The 22,592-nt window shown below is 38.1% G+C and overlaps 1 protein-coding gene and 1 long non-coding RNA gene across 3 annotated transcripts in view; one reads left to right on the top strand and one right to left on the bottom strand.

Moving 5' to 3' along the window:
- Positions 1 to 11,069: 11,069 nt before the first annotated feature.
- Positions 11,070 to 22,592, top strand: part of pth2ra (parathyroid hormone 2 receptor a) — a 57,351-nt gene continuing 45,828 nt past the window's right edge. The window contains exons 1-4 of one of the 2 annotated variants that reach the window (XM_044216105.1): positions 11,070 to 11,516; positions 17,724 to 17,829; positions 20,966 to 21,076; positions 22,465 to 22,586. In XM_044216105.1, the coding sequence (XP_044072040.1) occupies positions 11,421 to 11,516; positions 17,724 to 17,829; positions 20,966 to 21,076; positions 22,465 to 22,586 (435 nt within the window). In that variant the 5' untranslated portion in view covers positions 11,070 to 11,420. Of the gene's footprint in view, positions 11,517 to 12,815; positions 12,907 to 17,723; positions 17,830 to 20,965; positions 21,077 to 22,464; positions 22,587 to 22,592 lie in introns of those variants that run through there. The other variant, XM_044216106.1, reaches the window with a different exon arrangement.
- On the bottom strand, positions 20,422 to 22,113 carry LOC122885264. Its single transcript, XR_006380077.1, has 4 exons — positions 21,785 to 22,113; positions 21,323 to 21,418; positions 20,904 to 21,062; positions 20,422 to 20,667 (listed from the first exon to the last, which is right to left on the bottom strand). It is a non-coding gene; the product is annotated as an uncharacterized LOC122885264 (long non-coding RNA).

Here is a 22,592-nt window from a genome sequence, read left to right as displayed (position 1 = left end):
GAGCTGCAAGATGGTGTTCACGGTTAATAAGAAGATGGATAGAATTTCTACCCTCCAGTGGTGAATCAAGAGAAACCATCTTCAGAGTTAAAAATGTCAAAAGTGGTTATGCAATTCAGCTTTAAAGACTAGGCAGTGCTTCAATTTAAGCTTCACTTGATCAGGAAAGCTGCAGACACATTAGTATGGTCAGCAATAACACAGGCTAGGCGGCATCATTGAAGCAGCTGAGAGCCAGCAGAGAGAAACCAGTCCTTTTAAAAAAACAGAGATTTTCCATCAAAAGATGTACAAGGATGTAGACAAAAAATGTACCTATTTTGCCTGTACCTAAAGGTTTCTGTGCTATCTCTGAGTGCTATTTGAGGGTCTTACCACTGGGGGTCAGCACTTTACTGATTACTTGTCCTCTCTCATTACCTGGGTAGTAAAAGCACAAAGTTTGCACTTTACATCAAATCCATAAGAGATGTGCGAAACAAACCAGCTTAAGACAATCAATTTTCTGAAAAACCATTTCCGCGTCGGGAACAATCATTTTGCATGTTAAGCGAAACATAAATTCCAAGAAGTGTTCAGTAGGTCTCCTGCAATAGCTTCTTTTTAATACAAACCGCTCATTTAAATGGAAATAAGCAATATAGAAAAGACCTGCTTAGAAATTAGATGTGTAGCATACTAAATACACACAGGACCCACGGCTGTTGAGGGAGAAAAGAGCCACCAGACTGGGTCTTTGAAAGCTCATGTCCCCCACCACCATGTCACTGCTCTCGCAGTCTCTTACAGCACTTCTGCCTTTCAGCTACATGGTTCTCAGTGTATTCATATACAGTAAATACATTTCAGTCATCTCTGGTGCACCATGCAGACACCTCCTGTTTTTTCTTATTATAGCAACCCAGATCAGGTTTCTTATTAATCATACTTATTTCATACCTTGTACTGTATATACCATTGACATCCCTTTAATAATGTAGCTGCCGGGCTCTGGTCAATATAACTTTTGGCTGGGTTTATTGCACTCTTGCGCAATCTCTCACAAGCTGCCTGGATTCAGCTGGACAGCATTTTCAAGAGCAGAACCTCGCCGCTTAGTACAACTGTACACTCATGTATCGCTCCAGCCAGTCTGGCTTTCTTTTTAATTGCATTTCAAAGGAGCTGTGTTTCAGTTTCTTGGAATTTTAGGGTCATGCAGTACACGGCTCATGCAGCTCAACAGTGGATTCATTAGCCTCCATGCTAAAGTGTGTGTGTGTGTGTACGTGTGATTACATGGATTAAGGGTGTATTGATGCAAAAATGTACCGGGGGAGAGAGAAGTTGTTTTGAAGTTGACCTCACGTTTGAAATAAAACAAAAGGAAAGGTACTATGAAGTATAAACTTCTACCTGAGAGAACTTGGACAGACTTGATTTAATGTGCAGTATGATGGCAGACTGAAACAGCATGCCTTTAAAGGTTTAAGTCAGATTCAACAGCAATTTATTCAAATCTTTTGTGTGTGTGTGACAAAGCTCTGATGTGTGTCAGTATGCAAAACATGATCGCAGCTGAAATGTGAAATCTTTCACAACCTGCCATTTGTTCCATTGTTTTAACTCTTACAATCTGTCACATATAACAATGGCTTTAGCATGATTTCAAAAAGCACTGTAATTACAAAGGGCAGATGGAACATATGACTTTAAGTGATGGCCAGATTGTAGTGATTTTCTGAGGAGGAAGAAAAGAGAGGTAGATAGGTGAGAATGTCACACAGGGAATGAGAATGAGAGAAATAATAAGGGGGAATGACAGAATAAATTAAAGGGGGGAAACTTAAAAAGGTGGAGTGAAGCCATGTGAAGAAAGTAATGCTGATGGTGATATAGGCACATAGACACAAAAGTAGATAAATAAAAGGATGAAAAAAGAGACAAGCGGCAACATGAGAGAGGGCAGAAAGGTGGGAGTCAAGACCTCTTATTAGTCCACTTCTTACTGAACAATTTATCTGAAATCAAACTTTTCTTAATCAAAGTGACACTGAGAAAAGAGTGAAACACAAATGTAATGGGGATGAGATGCAGGAACTTTGGGGAAAAGAAGATAAACAAAATATAAAGGGGCACTTCACTGATATTTCACCATAGACTGTATGTAAAGATTTATGTACAGTCAATGTTTTACACATAAAAGGTCACTCAGGTCACACTAAGGTTCCCCAGGGCACATGCAAGTATTCTCACAAATCCTCCATCACTTTGCATAAACCCTGGTGTTCTCAGTAACTTCTCATTTCAATTAGCAATCAAGCGTTAAGGTGTTGTGCCTGTAATTTGACTCACTGCTTGTCGGGTTATTTTGCCTGTCTGCCAGATGTTATCATAATCCCTATTCTCTACCATTCATCTGTTAGTCTTTCAAATAGTTCCGCTTTCCCCTGTGTGTTTTCTTTGTATTTTGTGTCTGTAGTAGATGTAGCATTAGCTGTGGAAATAACTGTCTGTGCAGCATTCAATTAACTTGTTTTGTGTTTTTTGTGCTGGCAAATCAGTCCTGTACAGCCACGCTAGTGGCTCTGTAAGGCTGTACTTACTTACTTACTTTTTTGTCCCGACGCTTCTCTAAAAGGCATCTGGTTTTGTCGTTAAAAACACACGGTGTTGTCGCCAGAATGTCCCTATGATACGTGTTGTACAAATGTTGATATGATATGTATTACATGTATTAAAACGTACAGATTGCACGTATCTGTGGTTTGTAGAAACGTACAAGTGATACATTTTTTAGTCTAGCGACTGGGCTGGATTTATTTATTAGTTTCCACTTGTTATAATCCCTTATAGTACTATGCTTCAAAGAACAATGATTTAATAATTCCAATATAACTATTTAAGGGAAGATTTAACCTTTCTTGTGATATGTCTGCACCAACTAATTTTTATCTTGTGCATGCACATGGTAAAACATATCCACTTATTTATGTATTTTCTAGTGGGGACAGCCTTTTATTTTGTTTTGTATGTTATGTTCTGCCTTTTCATGAGTGGTAAAAGACGGAAAAGTGAAAATGAATTCTGAAAAAACAAAAAATGAATCTCTTTTAGTTTTATAGTGTCATTGTGGAAATGGGAGATCCAAAACTGTCACCAGAATTTTATTTATTTATTATTTATTGCAAGCTAAATGTATCCAATAAACATTACCGAAATGCATCTTAAGTGCTTGAGATACAATCCTGGCAGACAGTCTGTCGAAAAAACGTATTTTACCCCTTTTTGTTCAGTTATTACATCATGATTTGCCAAAAACCTTAGTGGATAAGGTTAACATATAAGGAAAGAAAATAGCTGTGTTATGTAATTTACAGGTTTCCTCAGTATTATTCATAAGTAGTGATTCAGTTTAATCTTTTAATTTAAATGACATATTTCCCAGTCTCAGCACAACCTTTATTTTACATCATGACAGGGAGCCAGTAGTGGCATGCTGCCCCTCAATCCTATTTTCCATGCAATAAAATGTCTTTCTGGAACAAGGTAATGAATTCTGCTCTATATAAGAAAAGTCGAGATGATAGTAGGTAAAAGCTCTGTGAGATACTGGTAGTTCTGCATGATGATGTTTTTGGTGCCTCAAGGAGATACAAGAACACCTCTTTCAGAGATGCAGGCAGGCGTGTGATGAGAAATATGGCCCCTGAAAACCTGTGGGAAAACCTGTGGGAACATAACAGCATAAGGTCCAAAGACAGCCAAGCAAAAAACTTGAAACTGAAATTGATACAAATCATCTAATTCCTGCTTATGTGGCATGTGTTTGGATTCACTAGAAATAAGAGCAAAGCTGGATTGTTTACATGCCTTTGAGGGCGATTCATTCTAATTAGATTTTTAATTTGACAAACAAAGTAAAAAGAGGGATTCATTCCAGAAAAATAACAAGCCTGAAGGTTAATGAAATGGAAACTAATTGTTTGAGGGAACTATATGGTAAGGTAACCGGATACAATCGTCACTAATGCTAACACGGCTCCTCAGGGATTTAAGCTGTTATTTTTCTAATTTTGACAATCTAAGCAGTGACAACACATTATGTTATTTCCTGTTTTATTTTGAAAGCTTATCCTTCCCTCATGTGTCTGGTAGTTTTGCTTCCTGTCTTTGGTTGCCTTTCCCGCCAGTTTGATTGTTTGCTCCGCCCTGATTGTTTTCACCTGTGTCTTGTTGTCTCCCTCACCTGAGTGTATTTAAGTTTGTGTGCTTGCTTGTTTTTTTGTTAGATTGTCTTTGTCCTTTGTGTGAAGTGTTCAAGTGCTTTCCCCAGTGTTTTTGTATTTTGGACTTTCTACACTGGCATTTGGACTCTGGATTTTGCCTGTACCTTGTTGGACTTGTTTGTCTGTCTTGGACTGCTTTTTCAGATTTTGACCACTGACTACCCATGTAAAACTTGTGTATTTAACTGAATCATTGATTTGTACCTCCTCTGCCTCTTAGTCTGTGTTTAGGTCATATTCCCTGTTCCACTGCAACACTGGCAACTATACCACATGATACCAACGTTGTTATACTATTTGGCTCACAAGCCTTGTTAGAAGCAGGAATCAAACCTCAGACATCTCACACAGAGATAAAAAAAAAAAACCATTCATTTTGGACCTGTCAAAATGTTTTAAATGGTTACTGACCATACAGTAAAATTGTACTTTAACAAGTACAAGCATGGGTATTTCTGATAGCACTTTACTTGACATCGAAATGTTTACAGTAACTTTATTCTGTATAAAATTGTTGGGACATTTTTTACATAGTAACAAAACATTAGGTTTTAATCAAACCAAATACCAATCTCCCATTTTATGTTCTAATTTAACTGATATGTAATCCTTTTATTATTAGATCATAATATAACACTATAGCTCGTACACCAGATAATTTAGCTCATACACCAGATTTAATAAAAAAGTTAAAGAAAGTAGCAGCAGTTTAAAAAAAGCAACATACATTCTAAAAATGTATAATGCTTGACTGACTGTCAGTCAAGTTATTAGTTATTTAATACCAGTCAGGCAGACACACAGAGTGGACATCCAGTAAACTGTAGAACAGTGGCTAGATTCATCCAATCGGTTTGTGGTAATTTGATTAAACAGACATTTATTTGGGAATACGCATCTTGTAAGCAAAGTATCACCTGAAATAAGTCAAACCTCACAAGTAGCTAATAATGGTGGTGCAATCTGAAAGATGACATCACACATCCTGACAATAATATAGCATCTTTTGACATCAGTGTCAGGATATCAGATGAGCCGTGACGTCAGAGGTGTGTTGCTAATCCTTCCAAGGATGTACTAGTTTAATTTTTGTTTTCGGATCAGCCACCAGTGCTGTCTCACTACTATCTGCTATTTTTTTCACTTGTTGTTCAGCTGCTGGAGTAATTTTGGGACAACAGTGTCCATCCACGACACACTCAAAAATCTGCCAACCTTTATTGTGCACGTCAACATTTTAAGCATACTTATTGTTGCCCCCCGGTCGCTGGGTCACAGCTACACTCAGAGTGAAACATTTATGCCTGCTTTCAACATCTCTTCTGCCCATACAGGGTACATACAGTTAGAGCTGCACTCTTATCTTGTCACCTCCATAAGGAGAGGTGCCATAGTACTGGGAAGTAAAATATATACTGGAACTGAATGCTGTTTAACACAATAACATGGCCACGTTCAGCATACATTAGACCTAACGCTTTTTGTAGTCATGGAAACAGTGAGGTGCAATGTTGTGTGAGACAGATTCGTCCGAAAATATGATTCCATTCAACTCTCCCACACTGGAAAGACAAAACAGTCAAGTGTTTCTTGTTAAGCAGGGGATCAGACTCAGCGGCGAGTGGAGAGGAGCTAATTTGAGCTAGTATACTGTTGGGTAGTTTCATCTATGATAATGCATCGCATTTTATAAGCTGGCAATATGTTTTGCATGTAAAATCTGAATCCGCAAAGTAACTTGAAACTATTTACTGTACCGTAATTTCCTCTGAAATGTAATGAGTATTAGGTAGCATAAAATGGAAAAACTACAGTACCTTGCACTTTTCTGTTCGAGGAGGTACAATTGTATTAAAATGGCTTCAGCAGTTGTAAAAATGAGACCAGATATTACAAAGAAAAATAAAACCTTTTCAATTTCTATGCAGTGTGTGTTCTACATTCTATACAAGACGATAACTGTGTAGGGTAAAAGCATATAGAATCCAACAAAGCTTGCAAATTACATTCAAGTACATCATTTTGCGAATGGCACAGTGTGTGGTCTTTCATCTCGGCCTTTGCGTCGTGAATAAAAAAATTGATTTTTTTTCTCTTGTGCATACAAACATTCCTCCTTCGCAATAATCAGTAAATGATTACCTCCATTAACTACATTGCTTGTGGATGATTTGTTGACATATAAAGGGGGATGACGGGCAGGTAAAATGTTGTTTTTCATAACATTTTCAAGAAACTCCATAATGAAAAATGCATTTGTGCTAACAGTGTTGGTGCCATCCACAGTGGATCCCCACACAAGTGCAACTAGTGCCAGACTCAGTCGGGGTCTGGAAATTGAAAAAGTTTGAAAACAAAACTGATAGGATGATATGCTATTTCTGAAAAAGGAGACAGCATCAGAAAATGATTCCTAAAACATGGCACACATTTTCATATTCCCATTAGCAGTTATAAAACAATCTTACTCAGACTTCAGTGTCATTATCTCCCGAGTGATTATACCTTTCAAATTCGAGTCATTACGCTGGGTTTAATAGTCTGACCTGACAATACTACGATTTCACTTCTGCACTCATGCTGAATATTTTGGAGTTATGTAAGTGAAAGTCAACAAGCAAGGCTGCAGGTAACAATTTTGTGATAACTATTCAAGCATCCAGCAGGGTTCAGTGTTGAGTCCAATTTGAACATGTCTGTGTCTACCAGTGTAGGACACTGTCTCTGCTCCACAAGCTACAAAAATGAAGGACAATTTCTTTCACATTTTAGCCAACTAAAAGCACTTGGTTTACAATAAGTTAGGAGAAACTGTGGTCATGCTTGAATAAAAACATGAATGCTGACTACTACTGTCACATGAAACATGCACTCTTGTTGAAGGGTGACGCTTTTACGTCTGCCTGTCTTTGTGCTGCCCAATGACTCTCCCACTCCTTCCTGTATGTTGGCATTGAATGTGATTTCTAATGCAAACTTGTTGTGTGTTAGAGATACATAATTTGTAGGAAGCTAGAATGGTCGAGCCAGCCTGGCTGCAAGGTTGAAGGCGAATCAGAGCTGTAGTGTGTATAGTATTAAAGCTCCATTAATGTAGCTTTCAGTGACACAAATAATTATCAAAAACTACAATGAGTCACTAAAAACTCACTCAACCTCTCTTTTTTGCAACTTCCGTTTACATCGTTATTTACACTGTCACTTGTCCAGTTGTTCAGTAAACCATTTCATTTCGCTTTGCTTCCCTCAATATCCTTTTCAGAATTCACTTTATGATGCATCATTTTTAGGGCCTTGAAAAGACTGTTGTAAACAGTCATTTTTCAATTATGTATGTTTGATCAACAAAGGTTGTTTCACCTAAAGGTATGAGTCATGGCAATTTGATGTGTTTTGTCCACCTTTTGTTCTCCATTCGTATGTGTGCGATAATCGGCTTGTTACAGCATGCTGGTTGACAAAGTGTTAATAAATAATGGTAAAATTGAAAAGGTAGCGATTAAACTGTGAGAATGAACAGCGTGCTCACCAACCTGGCAGGTTAACAAGTCACTAATTTATACCATCACATCACAAACTCCATGCTGGGAAGCGAGCTGGCAGGACTTATTGCACTGTGTCTCAATCAGCTCCTCTCATCTCAAGCACACAGAAGTGAAGCAGCAGAGCAGCCACACTCTCTGGGTGTCTGGCAGCTCTGAGTAACAATTTGAGAGGCAAAACACGAGTTTGCTGGAGAGCTTTTCTACGATACTTACACCCTTCTCATCAGTTATTGTTTTAAATACAAGGCGGTAAAGGAATACTTTGTTCAGCTTTGACATTAAATTTACTGCAAGGAAAAACATGTCTACATGCACTTTTTGATTTCAGCAGTAGCCTGTACAGGGGTGAAATGAGCCACTTTGTAATTGAAGAAATGTCTCCAAACAAGGTATTGCAGTATATGTTTGTATATTTCATCACTAGACAAATGCTGTATAAGCAATTTTAAATCTAACTTTCCAAAAGAAATTGTCTCTTGGCACAACTTTCCCCAGAGAGGTAAGTTGAACCAAAGCAGGGGCAACTTGTGAAACACAAGCAATACAGTCAGATGCAATTACATACATTTCAGTGACACCTTTAACACACTATATGATCTCAATGTACACCATGCACAATGTGCACAGTGGGGAGCCCGTCAGAGTTTTAACCACAGGCTGGTGATTTTGTGCATTTAAGCTAAAGCTGAGCAGTAAACTGCTAATTAGCTGTCAAACTGAGTCTTCTAAACATGAATGACTACAGTTTTTGTGACTATGTAAGAGGAAAGTCAATATTATTTGCATCATTTTATTATTCAAATAAATGAAACATGTAAATTCTTCTGATTATAAATACCAGCCTTTAATTTTAGAAGCGCTAAAATGCCTGTTATGTGTTGTCCTGTTCCGCGCCACTGAGCAAACTGAACCACTGTAAAATTACAATGGCCTCTTCAGGACCTGGAGCCAGAAAAGGAAACACAGCGAAAGAAGGAATCAGTGGGAGAAAACAACAAAACATGCCAATGAAAATTCAAGAAAAGATCACGGCATCTTTTGTGAAACCATTAGTTTGAATACTGCAACAACAACGAGAGGATAACCATGTGAGCTTTATGTGCAACACTGACATCAAATAATCAGTATGTTTACATTTTTCCTTGTTTATAACTCACTCTCATACTGAGTCATGTGTGTCCTTGTTTACAATTTCAAAAAAATCTACATTGTGTTTCTCATATCTCCAATGTGAAAGCAAGGTCTAAAATTAGCATAAGTGAAGCAGCGTCCTTTGAGACAGACAGGCTTTTGAGACGAGTAATGATGAAAATACACTTGATTGAAGTGGCTGATGGAGATGAATTGAACCAATGAGTGCACCTTAAATATACAGTATAGGCACAGCACAGGAGATGGATTAGGAAAAAAAGAAGTTAAGTGAAATTAAAAGCCTCTTTTACTAGCAGGTGGTTTCAATTGCTGATGGTTGATTGAGAATGACAGCCAGCAATGGAAACATATTGGCTACAAAATGTAAAAATAGTGTTTCTTTTCTTGGCCTTGCTAATTATATTAGAATGCCACAACATGTAAAGAGCTTGACCCGTTTGTGTCTTCAGTGTTACAATACTACACCTACTTTGCTTTACATGCCCAAAGAGCCCTTTTTACTCTGAGCAAGTGTTTCCAGAGGTATGTGCAATTGTCTGGTGAAAGCAAGCAGCTAGGAGCAATACAGTTTTGAGTCCGCACTGAATGAGCTTTAGAGAGGCTTTAAGATTTCACGATGGGGGGTTACATGAGTGGCATCAGGGTGGATGGATGGATGGATGGAACCCACCCAGGCCATCGCTTCGACACACAGCCTTTGGGGGATTGCTGAAGAGAACTCATGAAAACATAAGTGGATGACCTTTTCAACTAATGGAGCAGAGGAGAAATAAGCACTTGGATGTAAAATCATACAATAACCATAGCCTATTCAAACTGTTTTTCATGAGAGATGGTGCATGCTCCCAGGATCTCTTTCTATTTCTGCAAAAATGCATTCAGAAAGTTTTAAATGTACCTTTTTTCTCTCTCGTTCGCTCTCTCTTTCTGTCTCATCCTCTGTATTGTCACACTGCTAACATTACGTTGTAAAGTGGTTTATTTTACACCCATTACATACAGTGTTAATGGGCCTACAAATGTCAATTTGACAGCTGCGTGGCATCAACAGTTACCATCTGAACAGGATGCTGTACACAGTGTGATATCCCTGATGTATGCGCTAACTGTATTAGCTCATTGATGAGTCACCAGGCAGCCTCAGCCCACCTGTGCATTGTGCTACAGGCTAGGCCACATAATTAGAGATTCATGCTCAAAGTGCTATATAAACAATTGCAGACCTTTTTAAAAGAGAGCAGGGATTGTTTTTCACCCATAATTACTGATGACAAAGCATGACAATTATTTGTGCTAATAAGTGAGGTGTCATCCACTCTCATGCCTTCTTAAATCACAACCTGATTAAAGCACAAAAGCTGGCAGGCTTGTGCCTCCCCTGTGCTTGGTCCATGGGTTGAACCGGGCTGCCTTAGGCTTGTCAGCACCATGGACAGCTCCTTCAGCACCATGGTCTCTAAAAATACTGAATGAAAGGAATACACTGAAAAAAAAGGATGATTGCAATGACTCAGCTTAACATGAGTTGCCATGCTCTGAAACTGCAAGTTGAATGGAATGTTATGAATGGTTGGGTCAAAGCATAGTAGTTGATTGATTCTAATAAAACTGTTAATAATTATGTTGGTGTGGCTTCACATCTTGAAAATGCTCTCTTAAACTAAGCCTAATAGTCGACATGTCCTTTTAATACAACTCTGTAGCCCTTGTTTAGTTCTTTGTTTTGCCTAATCAATATTTAATATTTTGGTTCACTCTCACCGCTCTCATACCGTCGGCAGACCAAAAAGCACAGCTAAAAGAAGAGAGAATATTGGACTTTCGTCATGAGGACAGTTGCTAATGTTGCCCTTTCTGCTGGATGACTAAGTAGGCCTTGCCAACTAACGCTCAGTTGAATAAAAAAAGAGACATTTAAATAGAAATTCAAAAACATATTTAGATTTCCCGTAGGCCTATATCTTAGAAAACATGTCTGTGCGTCAAAAACCCTGCTGCCAAAAGTGACGCAGTCGGTGGATGCCCAGTCCCCTTTACCAACAGCGCGTGCCATGAATTAATGCGCGCGCGAGAGAATATCTCCATATCTCTGATATCTTTCAGATAGGGGTTTTGAACGTGAAGCTCACTTTTCCTCCCTTAGCGCCCAGGTCGAGCGCGGTTTTCACGTGCGTTTTTTTCACGTGCGTCCAGGACTCTTCCTCTGCTGAGGCAGCGAGCACACGGTACTCATTTCTGAGAAGCTTTCTGAGTGTACAAGAGTAGGACCTGGATGTGACAACCACGTGGAATTTGTGGTCTGATGAAGTCCACTTCCCGCTGCGCTGGGCAGCTCAGCTTTGGACGCAACTTGCGATGAAACTTTCTAATAATGTGAAGCTCTTCGTCAACGATGCGCCGGCAACAGAAGGGATGTTTATCTCGAGCGCTTGAATTCAAATGAACGTGTAATACAATGCTGGAGATGAAGGCTGACCAACGAACTATGAACTTGTGTGTGTGGATATTAGTCTTAAACTTTTTCTTGTGCTGGACTTCGGTTGACGCACAGGTAAGGAAACGCTTTGACACTATACCAGTCGCTGTTTTTTTTTTTTTTTTTGCTGCTGAAGTCACCTTTTTGCATTATAGCAATGCCATCTTCAGCCTGTTAAAAATGTAACATGTAACATAATATGCGGCAACGTGTCTCTTCCATCTTTTATGTATCTTTCTTTAATATTACAGTGTTGCGGAGCTATTTACCCCCTAGATACAAAAGGAACAAGTAGGCTACAGAGAAGTGGTCATTACCCAGGAAAATAACAGTATGAGTCATACAGGCTATCTGTAGTAGACTCTGTATGACTGTAGTATTTGATTTAGTTTGTCTGATGCTAAAGAGCTGATTCAGGAATGGATGCTTCTAAAACTAGACATGCTCTCGGCTCATCTCTGAACGTATAGACATGAAACACACATGGTCAAAAGCACCATGACTACTTTGAAATGATATCTGTGCTTTGCCTGCAATTGATCCTACAATTTTCAGTGAGGGAGAAGAAATGCGCTTTTAAGTTTTTTCCAGTAACGTGTGGAGTGAACAAACTGGACAGTTTGCCCCTTTGCTTACTGTCCATAAAACATACGTGGCCTTGGTTTTACATACGCGTTTCCAGGAGATTCTTCCTGAAAGTCAGTAAATTGTGGGGAAACATTTTCCACAATGTCAATCAAATGTTGCCTGAAATATTGGAGTTAATTAAATACACACATACTGTAGGCATTATGCAATCAGTTGTAAATAATGCTGCCATTTTTACTGAAAGATATAAACTTATTGCACATCACCTCTTTCTATATAATATATTTATGAAAATGAGTAAAAAATAAGTCAGAAGCGGACGCCTCATCATCTTCAGGAAATGTAGCTGCTGCCCGGATTATGTTCACCAGCACCATTTTTTTCCAGTTCATTAAGTGTTGCATTCTTGTGCTGCACAGGAGCCACAGGGAGATGGTTGGGGCGGATGGTGGGCGTTCAAAGCACAGACTTGGATTCTGGGGACTGGTCAGGGAAATATGGTGGTTACTTGATGATTGTAGCTTTGGTTCTATATATTGAAGACTTAAACACGTCCTGTCTTGTGCTTCAAGTCAAAGTAGATTTAAAAAAAAAAATTCAACCAAGAGTGGCCAGTGGCCGTCTTCAGTATCTTTAAATTATAGTCAGGCATAAATCTAGTGTTAGGACATTCAGTATGCCTGATTGCTCTGCTTAACGGTGTGTTATTTTACATGTTCTATAACACTGACTTGGCACTATAAATAAAATGTCATTCTCCTCGACAGGCTCACAGGTTATGAGACAGCATGAATCCATGATGATGTCTTTATTCAAATATTCAGTGCATGTACGGGAGTGAAATAACTGGAATAATCTATACAGATAAGTAGAGATGGTGAGAACTTTGAGTCAATGCTTACAAGCCTATTGCAATGTCTGAATGTGGTGCTAAATACAAAACATATCCACATCTGTTTATTGACTCTGATCTGGGGGTGGCAAGTGCTCTCTTCTCTCATTTGTGGCCACAAGGGAGACAAATGAGTTTGGTATTAAAGCTTGAACTGACTTCAGGCATTGACATTTCAGCAGTTAAGTAACTCCCACATCAGAATGTGTCTGAGTTAAAAAAATTCAAAAATCTCTAACTTTCTTTGCAGATCATGAAAAGAAAAAACAATGTGTGTTTGTTGGGCTGCTGCTATACTGTTACTACTACTTCTAGTAACAAAAAGTGAATAAATGAAACAAATTGAGCAGATTATTAGAACAAATTAACCATCAACGGTAGGTAAAATGTGAATTGGAAAACTTAAGGATAAAACATTAAATCCATGGATATAGCATTACTCCAAAATAAAAGCCTTTAGGTCTGTAATTGCTTCTACAGATAATAAGCAAAATCTCCATTCTAAAAATGAAGTCTTAGGGTATTCAACAGCCTAAGTACAGCCTCACAAAGCAGACAGCATGGCTTGAGACTCTTAGTCTTGTTTAAGTATAAGTCAAAAAAATTGCTGCGGCATTCTTACCTGTAATTTATTAATAGGTAGTATAAAAACATGTTTTATTCAGTTTAATCATGTTTTTGAGTTAGAAAAGCTCTAACTTCAGCTGTGTTCCTGAGGTGAAAAACAGATGCTTCATTGGAGAAGAGTCTTTAAGGGCTAAAGTCAGTGCTATGACAGGATTCTTAAGCTTGGGTTTTTAGCATACAGTAGCTGCTGTAATAGGAAAGTTTATTATATTGGTTGTTTCTTTTGTTTCCTTTGTGAGACACTGGGAGCTGGGTTTCCGACTATTTCAACTTACACTGAGGCTTGACTGTTTGGACTGAAATTGGGATGGATGTCAATTCCTAAAAATGGACTATTCCTTTCGAACAACATACTTTTTCCGAACCTCCCCCCCAACTTAAAAGTGTTAAATGGAGGAAAAGTATTCTCAAGTTGTGAGATTCTATCTATGGCTTCAGTGACAAGTACATACTCTAAAAGGTACACAAGAATGATAGCACTGGTTAAAAATCAATAATTTACCAAATAATGTTACCAAATTTCAAAATTGTGGTGTTTGAATGGGTTTTATGGCTCCTATAGTGGTGTTTCACATACAGCAGCACAGACATCACGGTGTTCTCGCTTAGTTTGATTTAAAATAAGGTAAAGCAGATGCCCCTTCCTTCTTCACGTCACTCCTTTCAAACTTTATGTCAAATGGTTTGACAGATGGAGTTGTTTTCGACACAGATGCCCTTGTCAGGCAATTTCATGGCAATTCACACTTTAAATCATGTGACGCTAACTGACTGCATGGTAACAAAAATGACTCTCATATGACGTCAGGTTGTGAACAATCAAAGTTTACATGCCTAAGACACCCCACCAAGTGACGAAGCCTCTTACCTTCTACTGTAGACATCCATGTTTGCATCTTCAAACCAATAGACCAATAGGCAAAACTACGGGGTTACTTTTGTGTCTTTATTATGCAGTCAAACAGAAGAGGTTTGAGAGCAAAACTTTCCACACAGCAATCAAAAAAATGTTTCCAAGCAAAAAAAATTCAAATTAAAAATGTATAAAAGCCAATCAAAAACTTTTGTTTTCAAATCCAAAAGTTTTGTTTGCTGTTGAGCTTAATCTCGTGTGCGGGAACTACTCTGAAAGATGTAAGACACGTCTCTATTGGCCAGTCTCGACCATAGTGACAGCTTGGCAACATCCACTGTTAGTAAATGAGAGAGGAAGTTTTGAAGTCCATGGAGAAGACAGAGCGGGAGTGGAGAAGACACAAAATCATTGCACAGGTATTTTTTCAGATAACTTCCATCTTAGTAATAGCAAGAATGTTATGTTTGAACTGATGCATGTAGATTGCTTTTGTTTAACAATATGTGATATTGTAATGGGTTAAAAAATACATATTATTTGCTGATTTTTGGGCCACCAACCGAAATTACTGTTGGGCATATGGCTTTATGGTTACTTAGCTTTGTAAGTATGGGAATATGTAGGTGATACGGTATTATTGATGTTACTGGAGGTGCAAATGGCTTAAATACATATCTAATGTGAGGTATTATGGTTTTTTTCCACTCAATGATAATACTTTCCCTTGTCTTCATGGCAGAATGGAAAACCAACCTGACAAATCACAGGTCCAGGTAGGCTATTAGCTCATTTCTTCAAATTCATATATACATTAGGTCATGGTGTTGTCATTGTGGGAAATGAGTGATAAAACATTACTTGTTGTCCAGCATTGTCCTGCTGTATTTTACAGCTTGTGCATGATTGTTAATAACATTTATGCTTTACTCTGTATGATCACATTACAATGTTATGCACCTTAATATAAGCACATTATGATTTTAAAAATGATAGATGAGATTTCTTGTAGTCAAATCAGGTGTTATGTCTTTACTGTAGATTAGTTTCCAAGATGGCACAGAACCTTTTCGGTTGAATGGATCATCATGCACCTGCTCCACGGCTCCTTGCCCATCTGGATGAGCAGACAGCAAGTCAAGTCCACCATGCCACTCAAATTCAGGCAGTCGAGTCCAGAGATGAGGGTGATCATTGACTGAACAGAGGTGCATCATCCCTCACTCTATAGTCAGAGGTTTTCTCAAGCTACAAACACAGTACAACCTTCAAGGGGTTAATTAGGATTGCCCCATGTGGTGCTGTGACTTTTGTGTCCAGTCTCTATACTGGCTCAATCTCAGATCGAGAGCCCACTGTGGAATACTTGATTTACTGGAGATGGCTGCCGGGAGATGGCTGCCAGGAGATGGCTGCCAGGAGATGGCTGCATGGCAGACAAAGGATTCACTATTAAGAAGATGCTGGCTGACCGTGGAGCAAAGCTCCATCGTACCCCTTTAAAAATACAGCACAGTTCAGCAAAGAAGCTGCTCTGAAACACAAGCCAGAGCTCAGATTCGAATTCTTGTTGAAAGAGCAATAAGAAAAGTGAAAGAGTACCATATCTGGGACAATGCTCTTCCTCTAACTTTGTCTGGGACTGTCGACCAGCTGTGGACCAGCTGCTGCTTGATTACCAACTTTCAGGGACCACTTGATTTGAAAGGCCACATACCTGTTGCTTAGAGTATGAATGTGTTATTGTTAAATGTTGTAGCCACTAATGAATGATCTTTTAGACACACAAAAAGTATGAATTCATGTTTGTTGTAATGTGTTGATTGATATGATGATAAGTTAATGTACCTACAGTGAGCTTAATGCACATTAAGCCAAGAGCATTTAGTTAATGCATTTTACCCATTTGTTTACAGTTGTCTTTTATGTAGTTCTGCAGTAATACAAATACAGTAATACAGTAATTCATTTGAGCTAAAATAATTTTTAACAATTCTTTTTTAAAAAATATTATTTAACAAGACCAGTTGACACCAATGACAAAAAAGTACAGGTATTAAATTCATCGTCCTTCCACACTTCTCTTGCACGTTCAAACTGGTAACATATTATTATAATATGATCCTGAATACACAGCCAACAGTATGACATGATACAATAATAATGACCTACATCACCTCTGTATGCTTGATAGAGCGTTGATTTACAAGTTTATTGCATTTATATTACTTGCAATAAAACATTTTTTGGTTGCAGTGTGGAAAGTTTTGCTCTCAAACCTATTCTGTTTGCTTGCATAGTAAAGAGACAAAAGTAACCCTGTACAAAACAATATCACCTAACTGAAGTCCACTTCATCAGTCACACAACTAAATACTTTGTGAATTATAAAAATCCTCTTCAAAAGTGAAGGCATTGCATTCATTTATAGTGAAGAAAGGATCAACTTTGTTGACGAAGCAAAAATTGTGTTTTTGTCAAAGCTCAAAATATCTGCAATAACTTGTAAATAATGCTGCCATTTTCCTGAAAGTTATAAACTTATTGTGCACCACCTCTTTCTATATAATATTATTATGTATAGAAGTTAACTTGACTGACTGACTGAAATAACTCACTGGAAAGATCTTAAATAGAGCTCAAGTAAAAAAAAAACTGTTGATCAATATGTTAAACGATTCAAAAGTTACAGTAAAAGACAAAATGTATCTTTGGCTTAATGGTAGTGGGAAAAAGATTGTTAGTACAAGAATGGTATGGGGCTTTAGCTGCCCTACAATTTACCTTCCTAAATAATTTATTTGGCATTTCCTGATTGGTTTGTAATGCAACAAGACTAAAGTCACACTAGCAGCCCTGTGAGACTCTAATACTCATTACATAGCAGAAAACAATATTGTTGCACATAGGTGGTCAGGATGTTGGAAGTGTAGCTTTGTGGCAGACCTTACAGTGCTTGTTAGAAGTAAAGCTTAATGTACTGTAAAACAGACAGGGAGCCACTTAAGATTGGATGAGCAAAGTTAAATGAATGCATGAATAATCATTAATTGTAAAACAATAGAATGCTATACTAAGTGCTAAATTCTACAAGTCACAAAAAGACAAATATTAAAATGTGCAACATGTTGTTTCTTGCTACTTCCTGCCATTGTTTTTGTTGTTTCCTCTACTTTGTAGACTCAAATGTTGGCCTAACCGTCAGCAGATGGGATATGGCAAGTTGTCCCAAATGTTGCTGAAACGCCAAAGGCAGTGGGTGATTTGCACACACATTTAGGCACAGGGTCACAGATCTGATCTTGTTTGTTGTGCTCCACAGATGGGGTTTGACGGTCCTCTCTCTGCACAGGAGCAGATGTACATCCTTTATGAAATCAAACTGCAGTGCTACCAGAACCTCTCCAACATTGACCCAGGGTCCGCAGGTACAAAACGTGCACAGGAGAAACGGTGAAGAAAGAATTTTGGAGCTCTATGTTTTGTGCCTGTTATTTGGGTGTATTTTAGATAGATAGAGTATATGGACAGAAGATTTATGTAAACAACTGACTATTTGCTCAGCCCTGCCCTCATTACTTACTGTTGCTACATCTGCAAGCTTTCCAATCTAGCATGGTGCATGTGCAGTTTACAACAGTAACCTTGAAAGATTTATCACAAGTCTTGGTAATTTGTATGCCAGAAGGTCATCCGTCATCAGCAGTGAGGTTTCATAAATAAGTGATGAAAACCGACAGTGGAAATTATTTAGGGAGTGCTACTGCTCGAATGCTAATAGCATCTGAGTTCTGTGGTCACTTCCCAGAGTTCCTGGCAGGAAATGACTGACTCAATAGAAGAGCAGCAGGTTTTCATCAACAGCACTACAAACATGGCCCTGCTGGTAGAAATACTTGCACACAGCTTAAATCCAAAACTTGACAGGCCTGCCCTGCCTTGTTAAGATCGCTAAGCTATCATTAGACAGTCATTGTTAGGGAGAAGGGTTTTTTATTGGGAACTTTGGCATCAAAGCTGCAATTAATTCCTATCACAAAAACACTGATCTTGGAACTGTTTTCAACTGAACAGTTTTAGATTTTAAACCTTTACGACGCAGCATACAATTTTCACACTGGCAGCCAGAAGCTGACCAATTGCTACTTTCAAATGTTGCCTTTTTGACTGACTAATATTTATCTTCTTGAAAGAATGTTGACAGTTAGCAGTGGTGACATGAGATGAATTATGTGACTTGACTGACTAGGAAGAGCATTGCTTTTTAAAGTTCAGAATGTTTTCTATATACAAGGATAGTCATTTTGTGGTTAGAGCAGACAGGAGCTGAGTCAGCAGAGGTACAGATTTAGTTTTTGGACCGTCTTTTTTGCTTCCAGTTCTTTCCATAAGTGGCTCTCAGATGTCTCACTGGACTAATGTTTTTTGATGCTGGATACATCCTGCACAATAAAATCCACTGACATCCATTGGTTTTTGTTGGCAAAAGGCAAAGGAACATATGCTCGTAGAAAATCAGTGTATAGCCAAGATTCAGTACATGCAATATGTAATTAAGATATTTAACTTGTGTTAGCATATGGAAGAATAATCATTAGCAAAGAACATAATACAGTAAATAAAATGATGTGTGGTATATGACTTGATTTCTCATTCACTATGTAAATGGTAATCTGAAAAGGTATGTTAAGATTTCATTACCTTGCAGACATGTATTAAGGTGCTCAGGCGATTTAAAATCCAAGAACAGATTCTTAAAGTCCATCTGACATCTAATAAATGGCCTTAAAAACAAGTGTTGTGAGCATTCACCTGAAGTTTACAGAGCGAATTTCAGTGAAAACTGGTTCTGGGGAGATTTAAGGATATTTCAGGGAGATTCACAATGCAAACTGTTTTATTCTAATTAAGTCTATTATCTATAGTCTATAATCACCCTAGTCTTATGCTCTTACAGGTAATTTCAATTAAAAAACAATAATAAAATTGCTAAATTGTATATTACAGTCTTAATCTCATGTGGACATGAGTGGGATGGACACAACCTGGTTCCATCTGTTTTGTATCAGCAAGATAATCTGATTGATATAGTTTTCTGTTTTTGTAATCAGGCAGTGCTATGAGCATAGTGATTTAATTGCCAACTGAGCGACAGCATCACGCTGCTCTCCTTTCTCCTTTCATTAGAGAAGAAAACTAGTTCCTTCTGGAAGAATTTAACAGTTTGAAGGATGTTTAAGCTCTTAGTGAAGCAATAACAGGAGAAAAGGGTTATTAGAGTTTCTAAAAACCCATTCTTATCTCTAAGCTTACACTTTTCGTTAGGTGTCATCAGTTACCATGGAAGCACAATATTGATAGAATATCAATATAAAATTGATAGGGTTCAATACATCTAAAGTGTGTTTTAGTTGTGGTGATTTCTACAAAAAACTGTATTGTTAAGGGTTCTATAAAGTGTTACAACAACCATGGGGGGAATTTGATTTAAACAATATAGTGTGATGATTAATGCAACAGAAATAACCAAGCTCACAAAACTGCATCCTAACGGATCATGTTCAAATGATATATAGTAGAAGCTGTTCCATCACTGATCTTTTTCTTTGCTTGTGTAACTAACAATTATAGGCCATTACAGTTACATTTTCCTCACAGCATGGAATACACAATCATGAACATTCAGAACGTTAGTATGTTTAACTAAATAAGACCTTCTTATGCTTCATTATAGAGTATACAGTACTGTATACCTGTTCATAGGAATACTTGGCACTATACAAGACAAGACTGTCCTCTCCAAAAACACTAGTCATTTGTTCAAACCATAGACGATATAAATTTTTTCTAACCTCTTGCAGTCACGAGAGTAATTGTCCTCAAAGTACTGTGATACTGTTGTACCACTGCAGGACTGATGTATTGTAGCTAATATTTTGAGTATTGCATTGTATTGTGTACTTATGTACAGGTTTGGGAAATGTCAGTGCTGAATGTGTACTACTAGAAAACCCCCAGCAAAAACATGACTTTAACAACATTCAACAACAGCTGTCTTCACAACATTTAGAGATCTACCTGTATTGAGTGAATATAAAAATAGATACTCCTGTAACACAGTCTAGTACAACAGTTAGATAGTGAATACTACCTGTGTGAAACAACAAACAAAACACTCAAATCACATCATAGAACTGAGTCAACACAGAACAATTAAGGGGCCAGTAGACTCCATCAGAGGTGTATATTGAATGGTTGAACAGCATCTAAAATATTGCAATGGAGATGGGAAGACTTTGTTACATTTTCATGATAAGAATATATTTCACATTAACACAATAATTAGATGTCATTGTTAATGGACCTGCCTGACAATTAGACAATTACTTTGACCAGAAGTTTATCAGTAACCAAACAGAGTTACAGCTAAAGTTAAGTTAGGGTTCATTAACTGGAACCAAGAATCATTTTTCAGATTGACCATGACCATTGATCCACTGACCAGATAGCAGATGACAGTATGTGTATGTTGACTTCCTCTCACTCTTCCTCTCCATGGTGTAGATGAGGTGTGCCCTCCAGACTGGGACGGTCTTATTTGTTGGCCCCATGGCTCCCCTGGGCTGGTTACCAAGGTTCCCTGTCCGTCTTACATCTATGACTTCAATCACAAAGGTTATAGGCAAAGTTTTTTTTTTTTTTTTTGCAGTTGTACCATCACTAACACTGAGAGCTAGAAGATTGCAAGGAACTTTAAATGTAGAGATACATTTAGGCTGTTGATACAGTATATTGTAATATAAGTATTTTTCAGCATTACTTACTTTAAACTGAACTACCTGAAATATTTAAAATCAAAACATTATTTTGCTTTTGTACATTTTAAAGCATTATCTGTTGTTAAATGACTAAAGGTCTTACACGCTCACACAGGTGTTTTCAATCATTCTGGCTGATTAGACCTCTGCTTATGCTGCGTTCCAGACAACTCGGAACTCGAAAATTTCCAACGTCCTACTAGAAAAAGTACAATGGAACGGCACTCACAGTCGTTAGTTCCTACTTGTGAACTTGTGAAGCAAATTCATGTATCATGAAGAAGCAGCTGTCTGACATCACACAACAATAGTAGCACCCATGGAAGCGCACATTGGGCTACATTTCAATCAATAGGGGAGGGTGGTAGGAGGTATTTGTAGGCTACAGTATTGTTTTAGGCTAGTGAATGGAATATTAAGATATGTTTCCGAGTATAAAAGTGCCGTAAAATAATATGTAGGCCTATAATGGCGTTTGTTTATGCGTTGTTGTTTCCTCCTCTGTTTTGTCTATATATGCAAGGAGGCTGCACTGCTGAGAGTTTAAAATTGTGTGTACACTTACCAAAGAAACAACCTTTTTTTTCACGGTCAGCCTTGTTTTTTGTTTACGTTTGACGTCGTGCACCTGGAACGCTTTGATTCCGGAAGTCAGAAATTTCAACTGGGAAATTCCGACCTCGACATTGTCTGGAACGCAGCATTAGGGTGAAGATGGGTGGAGCTATGATGGAAATTATGTGATGTCACTGGACTTCATGCAAGGCCTTTTTCACGACAGACATTTTGACTTGTTGTAGGTAAAGCAGAGGACATTATTAATGTTATTAATAACATTAATAATGGCTCTGTTCTATTCAAGTGTCCCAGTAAGTCATGATAGTGTGACAGTGAGCCAGCATGAACAATACCAGGACCCTGAAGCTTATTATTTATACCTGTGCTTTTCCTACTCTGAAATGTCAAAATGTCCCTAACAGGGTAAGCTATCAGGGGAGTCAGGGAGATATCAATCAAGCCCTGTCTGTACTCACCCACACAGTCCTGAAAAGAGGTATAATTAGCCAAAATAATTAAATTCACCTGTGTAGGTTTACCTTGGAAGTGCAGGGCCTTTAATATATCAAGGCTGGTAGAAATGTCACTTTACTAGGTTTGTGGACAAGTACCCAAAATCCATAAGATCCACGTGTATCAAATGCTTTAATCAAATGTCCCAAATCATGTCAAAGTATGTGTTTACAGGACATGCTTACAGGAAGTGTGATGTCAACGGTTCCTGGGTGTTTGTGGACCGCTGGAACAAAACATGGACCAACTACTCTGAGTGTCTGCCCTTCCTTCAGCCCAGTGATGAGGAAGGAAGAGTAAGT

The sequence above is a fragment of the Siniperca chuatsi genome, linkage group LG12, assembly GCF_020085105.1.
Source record: "Siniperca chuatsi isolate FFG_IHB_CAS linkage group LG12, ASM2008510v1, whole genome shotgun sequence".
NCBI lineage: Eukaryota > Metazoa > Chordata > Actinopteri > Centrarchiformes > Sinipercidae > Siniperca > Siniperca chuatsi.
The sequence above is the reverse complement of the archived record's forward strand: the minus strand, read 5'-3'. Positions and strand labels throughout refer to the sequence as shown.